Below are 8,979 nucleotides of genomic sequence, written 5' to 3'. Positions count from 1 at the left end.
TCTGGTCTAACACAATGATAATGTCTCCTGGCTCCAGTCCTGGCTCTTGGTCTCCTTCACCATGGAATGTTATCTTCTGACCATCTTTCATGCCTAAACACAGATCGATTGTGAAGTTTTACTGGTATCAGACAGACACAAAGGTCTAAACTATAAAATCTACCAAAACACAGATGTGGTGGTACAGCATATGCTGAGGACTTGGGTTCAACCTTCAGTACAATTCCTGCAATGTGTTCTTCTGACTTCTACATGCAGATTTTTTTTAGCATCAAGTCCTTGTGGATGGCATCCAGTCCAGTTTGGCTGCACTACTTAGGCTATCACCACAAACAGTAGATGATACAACTCAACAAAGAATCAGGCTTCTAATTTCAGAAATACTACCTACTTACCTACATATCCATCCTAAGTCTCAGCTTTCCCAAAGAGACATTTCATTCCAGTAACTGAGGATGAAAAATGCCCACGTCGGAACCCAACTGGCAACTGATAAACACTATTACCACTAACTTATTTCTATTGTATAACAATCTGTAATTACTACCATTAAACTAAACAGCTGTGACAACTGCTTTTGTTGTAGCAGCTGTATTTCTAGTAAGAAAACTACCAGTTTATTTAAAAATCCATAAATGAGTATTTGTCCCTTGAAGCCTCTCACACCTTCAGTTCTCATTTTTCCCGTGTCTGTTCATTTTGCTCAAAAACTTATCTTTTAGGATAAGTTTTTGATAGATAATTACCCAGTACATGCAAAGGCCCTGGGTTTGGTTTCTACTAGCCTCAACTCATTAAAAACAAAAAAGCTGTTAGCCAGGTGGTGCACACCTTTAATCCCAAAACAAGGGAGGCAGAGCCAGGATCTCTGAGTTCAAGGCCAGCCTAGTCTACAAAGTGAGTTCCAGGATAGTCTCAAAAATACAAAAAAAGGTCGTTTACTATTTTATTAGATACTATCTTAGCCCATATGGTCTATATATAAAATACTGAGTATATTCCAGTGCAGCGTTTTTTTTTTTTTAATGTGTGTATTTACTGAGATTCCTACCTGTTTCTAATTCTGACTCACACACTTAGTTCAATGAATAATGTATACTTGTTCATGGAGGCCAAGAGAGGAGATCACGCGTCGTTCTGTCTCACTGAATCTAGAGTTAACCAGGTCACAAGCCCTAGTGATGCTCTCTTCAACTCCTAGACCTCCAGGCCAGGAGTATACAGACTAGTAGTATATGGCCACACCTAGCATTTTTTCCCCTTTGGTGCTGGGAATTTGAATTCAGGGTCTCTTACTTATACAATTAGTGTTATCTACCAGCCCAGGGCTTAAGTCTGGAGGGCAGGTTTATGATCCCAACACCAGGGAGGCAGAAGCAGCTTGTGCTACATACTGAAATCCTGTTGAAAAATGTCAGAAACTTAAAAACAGTGGCAACATGGGCAGAAGGCTAGGCAGATGTCATGGTCTATGCTGTGGCCTGAAGCTATGTTGATGTACATGATCCCAGCTGCATCGCAGAGCCCTGTCTGGATAGCCCCACTGCAACCAGTAGCCCCTGTTCAGTCTGTGCTCACATTCCCAAAGGTCACAAAGACCAAATAAGCTATGTTGGCAGTGATATCCATGATTGTATACACACTCACACAGGTAAGAAAGAAGGATATGGAAGACTTCTTAACAACCTCCTACCCCCCCCCCCCCCAAATAGTAACAGCCTAAACAAGAAGCCATTAAAAAGAAATCTTAAAAATTCTGATAGGATGTTGATAGGATGCTCTCCACAACAGATGGCTTCCAACAGGGAAGTGGTGTAGGAGGTCCTTCTGTATTTGTGTTGCTTTCATTGGTTGAATAAAGAAACTGCCTTGGCCTTTTGATAGGGCAGTACTTAGAGGTGGGTGGAGTAGACAGAACAGAATGCTGGGAAGAAGGGCAGTGTGGCAGACGCCATGCTTCTCCTGCCTGAGACTGACGTTGGTTAGAATCTTTCCTGGTAAGCCACGACCTCGTGGTGATACAGATTGGTGGAAATGGGTTAGATCAGGATGTGAGAGTTGGCCAAGAAGGGGTTAGATATAATGGCCCAGGCAGTGTTTAAATGACTACAGCTTCTGTGTGGTTATTTCGAGGGTTAGCTAGCCGGGCGGTGGGCCCGCTCGTCATAGAACAGGGAAGGACTAGGAAACAAATGTGATAGAGTGTATATGATGTGAAGTTCCCAAAGAATCGATAAGAAATATACTGAGGAAAAAATGTATAAAAATAAAAACCTAAAAACAACAGTCAGGCCATGGTAGTGTATGCCTTTAATCCTGGCACTTGGGAGGCCAAGGCAGATCTCTTTAAGTCTGAGGCCAGCCTGGTATAGAGTTCCTGGGCAGCCAAAGCTGTTACACAGAGGAACCCTGTCTCAAAACACAAAAAGCTTAAAAAAAAAAAAAAAAGAGACAGGATTTCTGTGTAGTCCTGAGGAACCAATTGAATGCACTGGGTGCAGTGGCGCACACCTTTACTCCTAGTAGTCGGGAGGCAGAGGTGGGCAATCTCTTTGAGTTCAAGGCCAGACTGGTCTACAAAAGTTCCAGGAGAGCCAGGGCTACACAGAGAAAACTTGTCTTGAAAAAACAAACAGGACTGATACTCACACATACTCTTTAAAGATGTGTTACACCAGGACTGTAGTAACTGCACGTGTAACAAGTCGCAATCTAAGTTTTAACGAGCTTATTCTTTCCCTCACACACATCCCCTAAGAATGTGCCAGTATAACTTCTCTGAGACAGGATAATTAGACTTCAGAGAACCGATTTTGGATAAAGTGACCTTCAATTGTTGCCACTTAATTAGGATTACTCACATAACCTAAAAATAGTTTTAAAAATAATTGTAAATGAGGGAGGAGCTCATAAGGCCACACACTCTCTACACAGTTGTTTACTGGAGGGGGGGTTCATTTCTTTGATGGTGTAGCCACTGAAAAATTACCAGTAAATAATCCCCACTCATGCTCACAAAGCATCCTAACCTAATTACACCCAGTGTATCACAGTCTACAAAGATGAGAACACGACAGGCAAGTGCTACAGAAGATAATGAGGAATGGGGTGAACAAAACATAATATGAATAAACTGTAAGAATAAAAAAATATGATTCAGACTAGAGAGTAGATCAGAACTTACCTTTATCAATATGAACTTCTAAAATCTTCTTCTCTCGAACTATCTTTCTTCCATTGCAGCTTTTACATCTGTCTTTAGGACTGATGCGTTCTCCATGACCCTGGCATTCCATGCACACTGACTGAATTTGCTGGACCATTCCTGGTCCGATCTGATGAATCCTTATTTGCATGCCAGTCCCCCGACAGTTGGGACAGCACTCTACTGCTCCTTTCTTACCACCTCGGCCTGGAGAATTTCAGAATAAACTTGCGTTATGAACTTAGCAGAGACTGAGTCTAACTCCTTAATATTTTCAAGGGCTTACGGACTGCTGTCCTAAAATGTACAATTCAGACTCTAAAAGGGCCATTTCAAAATCACAAGGTTTAAAAATATTCTTCTTTGGAAGTTGGGGGATGGGGGAAACAAGGTAAGCAAGCTGTAAAACTGTAAATCTCATCAGGTGCCAAGGAGGGTAAGAAGTCTTGCCTTTTGAGCTTGTGTTTAGAAATGGAGGTCAGCAAGTGTTTGTGTTGGCGAGGGATGACATGTTTTAGATATGATAATACCCAAGAGTGTCAGAGCAGGTATTCATAGGATTTTGGTTGAAACAAAGGGGTGGGAACGGGAGGAGGTATGGGAAGGAAAAGCAGAGCCTAGTGAGATGACTCACTTATGAATACTGGCTGCGGGTCCAGAGGACCTGGGTTTGATGCCCAGCACCCAAACGGTGGCTCACAACCCACAACCCCCTTTAATTCTAGTTCCAGGGGATATGAAGCCTTCTTCTGGCCTCCATAGGTACTACATGAAGCAGTAGAGAGATACACAAAGACAGGCAAAACACAGTGGGGTAGGGGACAAGTGGGGGTGGAGTGTCATGACTTTCCAGTTAGAGCTCAAGTAGGCAGGCCTAAAAGTGAAGATCTCTGCAAAAAAAAAAAAAAAAAAAAAAAAAAAGATCTCTGCAAGCAACCTCAGAATTTGCACTCTCTTGAGAGAACACTTTAAGGAAGCAGTGAGTCTGGCAGTTAATTAGAAGACTGCCCTCACCACAGTATTAACATGTTCCAATAGCACCCCCACCCCAGACACCAAGCCTGACCAACCCCAGTTTGATGATTTTAGCCTGCATAGTTGAAGTAGAAAACTGATTACTACGAGTTGTCTTTTGACCTCCCACACAGACAACACAGCATGCATATGTACAAAGTTGTGTTTAAAAAGTGCTACTTAGGATCTCTACAGGATTGGACCCACCAACTTCTTGTAATAAAGAAGCTGATGTCAAGGCCTCATCCCTGGAGAAACATTTTCTTCTATAATACAATCACTGAAGCCAACTCTAATGGGACTCACTGAGCCATCAAAACATGGGCATACAGAGTACTAAGGAATAAAGGAAGCTGAACAAAAGAGCAACGATGAAAAATACATTATATCCATGCATGAAAATGTCATGATAAAGATGGTGAGAGGTTCAGCTCTTTTAGTATAGCATCAGTTTTGTCTACCCAAAAAGTAAGGCATGGGACCAGGTGTAACCCCAGGACTTAGAACACAAGTCCAGCCCAATCTATAACGACCGTATCTCAGGAACCCAACAGGAAGAGCCCTCACCTTCACATTTGTCACAGATCACATTCTTCTGCAGAGCCAGTTTTCTTGTTGCACCATTATATAAGTCTTCTAAGGTCACTGAGAGCTGATGCACAACATTTTTACCTGGAACAAAACACTACTCATTAAATGCTTATGTGTAATGTTTGTTGAAGGCACTATAAAAAGGGAAAAGGAAATCTAATACCAGCCTCAAACTGTAAATTTGTTGAGCTATAGTCATATACAACATTCACCCAATCACTTGATTCTCAAACCGACCAAATCATAGATAAGGAAAATGTCAGAGACTCATCTACCTAATGACACAGAAGAGGCCGTCTTAGATATGCAACAATTAATACTCCCCTTAAAGACACCCAATGCTCAGGCACATTTCACAATAATTCAAAGCATGCATCCCTTTGAAGGTTTCACTTATTAGGCATTAAGCAACATGGCCAGTTACTTCATCCAAACAGTAAATTCTTTCTAATCAAGATTGGCTGGAGAAGCCAATATTGAGACACTACTGAAATAGCAATTCTTACTTCTGTTTTCAATAGGTCCTACTGCTAGGCTAGAACTGGTTGTTTCAAATGATAAATTTCTTATGCCTTTTGTAATAGAACAAAACTTTCTGTAACAATGGGCACATTTTATGCATTCAATATAGCAACTACTAGTCATAATTACTGAACACAATTTTATTAAGTGTGGTGGCTACCATAGCTGGAGAGACTCTTTTCCCCATCTTAAGTTAATCTGAATTCAAAGACCCACATTTGGCTGGGGACTACAAAGGAATGCCATGTATAATTTACCTCCTGCAATGGAAAATAGGTTGTTGAGATCACTTAAGGACAACTAGGCTATGGAAATAAAATCATTTATCTATGGTTAATAAGTTCCCAGCTAGTGATCTTTCCACCAGGACTTTATCCACCACAAAATAGCACTGCCCGATGGCTAACTGAATGAAGTTTCACTCCTTTTAAGTGAGGTGGTGTCGTCAAATCCTTCTTTTAGCTTCACTTTGGGTTTCTATTATCATAAAGAGAACATGTTAAGTAAGTAGGCTCTACCAAGTTGAAAGTTGCCCCTTTCTTAACTTTATACGGGGTACAGGAAAGGAAAAAACACAAAGCTTCTGGAAACTGACCAAGTATACTTTCAAAGCAGCAGGAACAAAACCCACTCAAATTATATTAACTAAGCCAAAAAGGCTAGTGGTAACTTCTCAGAAGCCCCTACCATCCTTACAAATGTTTTATGGCTAACAATTTTTTTTAAATTTTAATTTGTGTGCATGCATGTTTATAAGCCCAGAGGTCAGGAGAGGTTATCAGATCCCCTGGAGCTGGAGTCACAGGCAGTAGTGAGCCACTGGATGTGGTTGTTGGGAAATGAAACCTGGACCTTTTGCAAAAAATACAAGGGTTCTTAACCACTGAACCATTTCTCAGGACCACAGCTTTCATTTTCAGTAAATTCTTATAAAAACAGTAAACAATTTCTCAAGTCTTCCTAAACCTTTAAGAAGGGCAAAGCGAAATTAAATGGTCTGCCCACCTGTTCTATAACTGTGTCTCTCCATCAGCTTGTATAAATTATATTGAGAATGAAGTACTATTTTGATCTCCAATACTATCTTCCCAAGATGTCTGTCTGGCCCACAGACAACTTTTTGGTTAAAACATTCCATGCCTAAGTTGAGTTAGCAAAGCTAAAGCAAGATTAAACAGGCAGCAGGCAGGTCATCTGGAGGCAACGAGCTGTGTTTTCAGTCTTGGTTTGCTGCACAAGCTTGCTAAGCTTTAGTTTTTTTAACTCAACTTCATCTTTAGCCGACAGAGGCCACTGCACTTACCACTATGTTTAGGGGCAAAGGTTATCGCCCAAAATGTGTGGCTCAGAAGCCCACGTTGCTGTGCTTTGTTACCTGACTGTTGGGAATCTGTGGAGTTGGATACACCCACTAGATTGGCTTGGCTATTTTGATCACGTAAAAATCTCAATTATAAAGAACACCAGAAATCAGAGGCAGTTCATGAACCAACATGCAACGCAGGGGGAATTTCCAGTCTTTCATCGGCAGCTACTCCACACTCTGCTCAGGTAAGCTAGATTTTCCTTACCTCTCCTTTCTCTCTGCATCCTTCCTCCTCCTCCAAAGAACATATCAAAGATATCCATGGGTGAGCCAAAACCACCACCTGCTCCACCCTCTTTAATCGCCTGCTCTCCTACTTTATCAGATAACTCCCCTTTTTTGGAATCAGCAAGAACTTCATAAGCTTGAGAAATCTGTTTAAACTGTTTCAGAAAAAGAAATCCCATTAGAGACAGTCACAAAGCACAGCCACTGTATTAGGACGACCTTGACTTTCAGGCCCCAGCAGCTACACACAAGGCAACACTGCTGAGCTGCTTTGAGAATGTACTTGCCTTTTCGCCTTCATTTGGATTCTTATCAGGGTGGTACTTCAAGGCCAATTTTCTATAAGCCTTTTTCAATTCTTCCTGGGTGGCATTGGGTTTGACCCCCAAAACATCATAGTAAGTGGTTTCTTTCACCATTTTTTACAGCCTGAAATCAGAAAAATGGGGGCGTTTTAAACCAGCTTTTAATTTTGTGCAGAAAATCCACCTGCCTCTGCCTCCTGAGCGCTGGGTTAAAGGTGCGCGCCACCATGACTGGCTTTTAACTGGTAGTTTTTTTTAAACAAACTACCATCACTAAAGCAACCTGATCCTTGCCATATAAAATACACAGCTTCCCTAAATGTCGTAAAAGCTAACAATTCCGATACGATTCTGCTGCAAATTCTAACAGATTAAATACAAACTTGAGGGAACCCGAAAGCCTTTCTAGCAGCTCTCCTTCTCTCCCGCACCACCAGACGTGTGTGAGATCGGGTTTCTTCCGGTTTCCTTTCCCCAGAGGTTGTGCTAGGAACCCAGAGCAGCACCGATAGGTTCTGTCCATTGGTTAGCACATTACCATTGCCTTTGTACATCTGATAAAGGCCCTGCACTCGCCGGAAGAGACAGCGGGCTCCCGGGGGTGGAGGAGTGGCTTACGAGCCCAGCTCCAAGGAGCAGGTGCCCCGGCGCCATCCGGCCCCTGCTCGCCGCTTACCCTCTCTCGCCCCTCGGGTCCGCGAAGTCGACTTCGCCCTCTGGGTTTCCCTGGCACCTGGCGCCGACCGTTAAGGTTTCCTTCCTTCCTCCCTCCCACCCAGATGGAAAAGGCGGAGGGAGAAGGCCGGACCTCAACAAAGAGAGGGAGGAGAGCCAGGAGAAGCGCCAGCCGCAGCCTCCGCCCGGCTCCTCCCGCAGCCCCTCACCCCTGCCTCGGTCCGCGCGTGCGCAGCGCTGCCCACCCGGCGCGGGCGGCGGGGCGAAAGGGGTGCGCAGCGAGAGGTGTATGAGGCGGGCGCGGGGCTGGCTCGGCCTCAGGCCTCCTCGTGGCGTGCGTGCGGGCAGGCAGTGCGCAGGGCATAGCGGCCGCCTTCCGAAGACCGAGTCCGGCTCGGGAAACCCGCAGCCCCCGCCCACGCGGGGCCAACCGCCTCCGGCTGCGCGGCTTCCCCGCTTGTCTGGCGTCCAGGCCGCGCGTCGCGGCCGAGGGAGGCCCGAGACTCACCGGTGAGCGGGCCGGTGCCGGAGAGCGGAAAGAGGAGCGTAGCACAGCGCGGTTCGGGCGGACGCCGGTCCTCCACCTCCCACTGAGCGTTCTGGAAAGTTCCGCCCGGCCCGCCGCAGCCGACCTCTTTTGTAGCCGAGCCCGGCCGCGTCACTCGCCGGAAGTCCCGCCCCACGCCGCTGCCACCGCCCCTCGGTTACCTGGGCAACGGCGCGGGGGCGCTGGGGCAGGGAGTGGCTACGCCCAAGGGCCTTGTGGGGGTGGACTCCAGCCCCGCTGGCGGAATCTTCTAGAGGCTTTTCTTTACTGCCGGAGCGCAGAGTGCGGAAGTCTTGAGGTGGAGAGGTCCGATCCCGGAGCCGTGGGCTTCCGAGGCTGCGCCTGTTCCCGACAGTGGGACCTGTGCCACAGGGAATCTGTGGGAACCCAACCCGAACCCCACCCGGAGCCTGATTTTCTGCAGTCCCATTAGCTCTGAGCCCTGCAGGCAAGAAATGCTGAGCAAGGCCGGCCTAGTCGCCAGACCAACCTTGCAGGCTTGGGATCTGGTGGTTTCGCCCGAGTA

The 8,979-nt window shown here is 45.3% G+C and overlaps 1 protein-coding gene across 1 annotated transcript in view; it reads right to left on the bottom strand.

The window, feature by feature from the left end:
* Dnaja1 (DnaJ heat shock protein family (Hsp40) member A1) overlaps positions 1 to 8,573 on the bottom strand; it is a 12,194-nt gene extending 3,621 nt beyond the window's left edge. Inside the window, exons 1-6 of the mRNA XM_005362368.3 lie at positions 8,415 to 8,573; positions 7,214 to 7,355; positions 6,904 to 7,081; positions 4,787 to 4,891; positions 3,185 to 3,412; positions 2 to 93 (exon numbers count right to left, since the gene is read on the bottom strand). Coding sequence (XP_005362425.1) covers positions 2 to 93; positions 3,185 to 3,412; positions 4,787 to 4,891; positions 6,904 to 7,081; positions 7,214 to 7,345 — 735 coding nt within the window. The 5' untranslated portion in view covers positions 7,346 to 7,355; positions 8,415 to 8,573. The remainder of the gene's footprint in view (position 1; positions 94 to 3,184; positions 3,413 to 4,786; positions 4,892 to 6,903; positions 7,082 to 7,213; positions 7,356 to 8,414) is intronic.
* Positions 8,574 to 8,979: the final 406 nt, after the last annotated feature.

The sequence above is a fragment of the Microtus ochrogaster genome, linkage group LG5, assembly GCF_000317375.1.
Source record: "Microtus ochrogaster isolate Prairie Vole_2 linkage group LG5, MicOch1.0, whole genome shotgun sequence".
Lineage (NCBI taxonomy): Eukaryota > Metazoa > Chordata > Mammalia > Rodentia > Cricetidae > Microtus > Microtus ochrogaster.
Note: the sequence above shows the minus strand (reverse complement) of the source record. Positions and strands in the feature narration are given on the sequence as shown.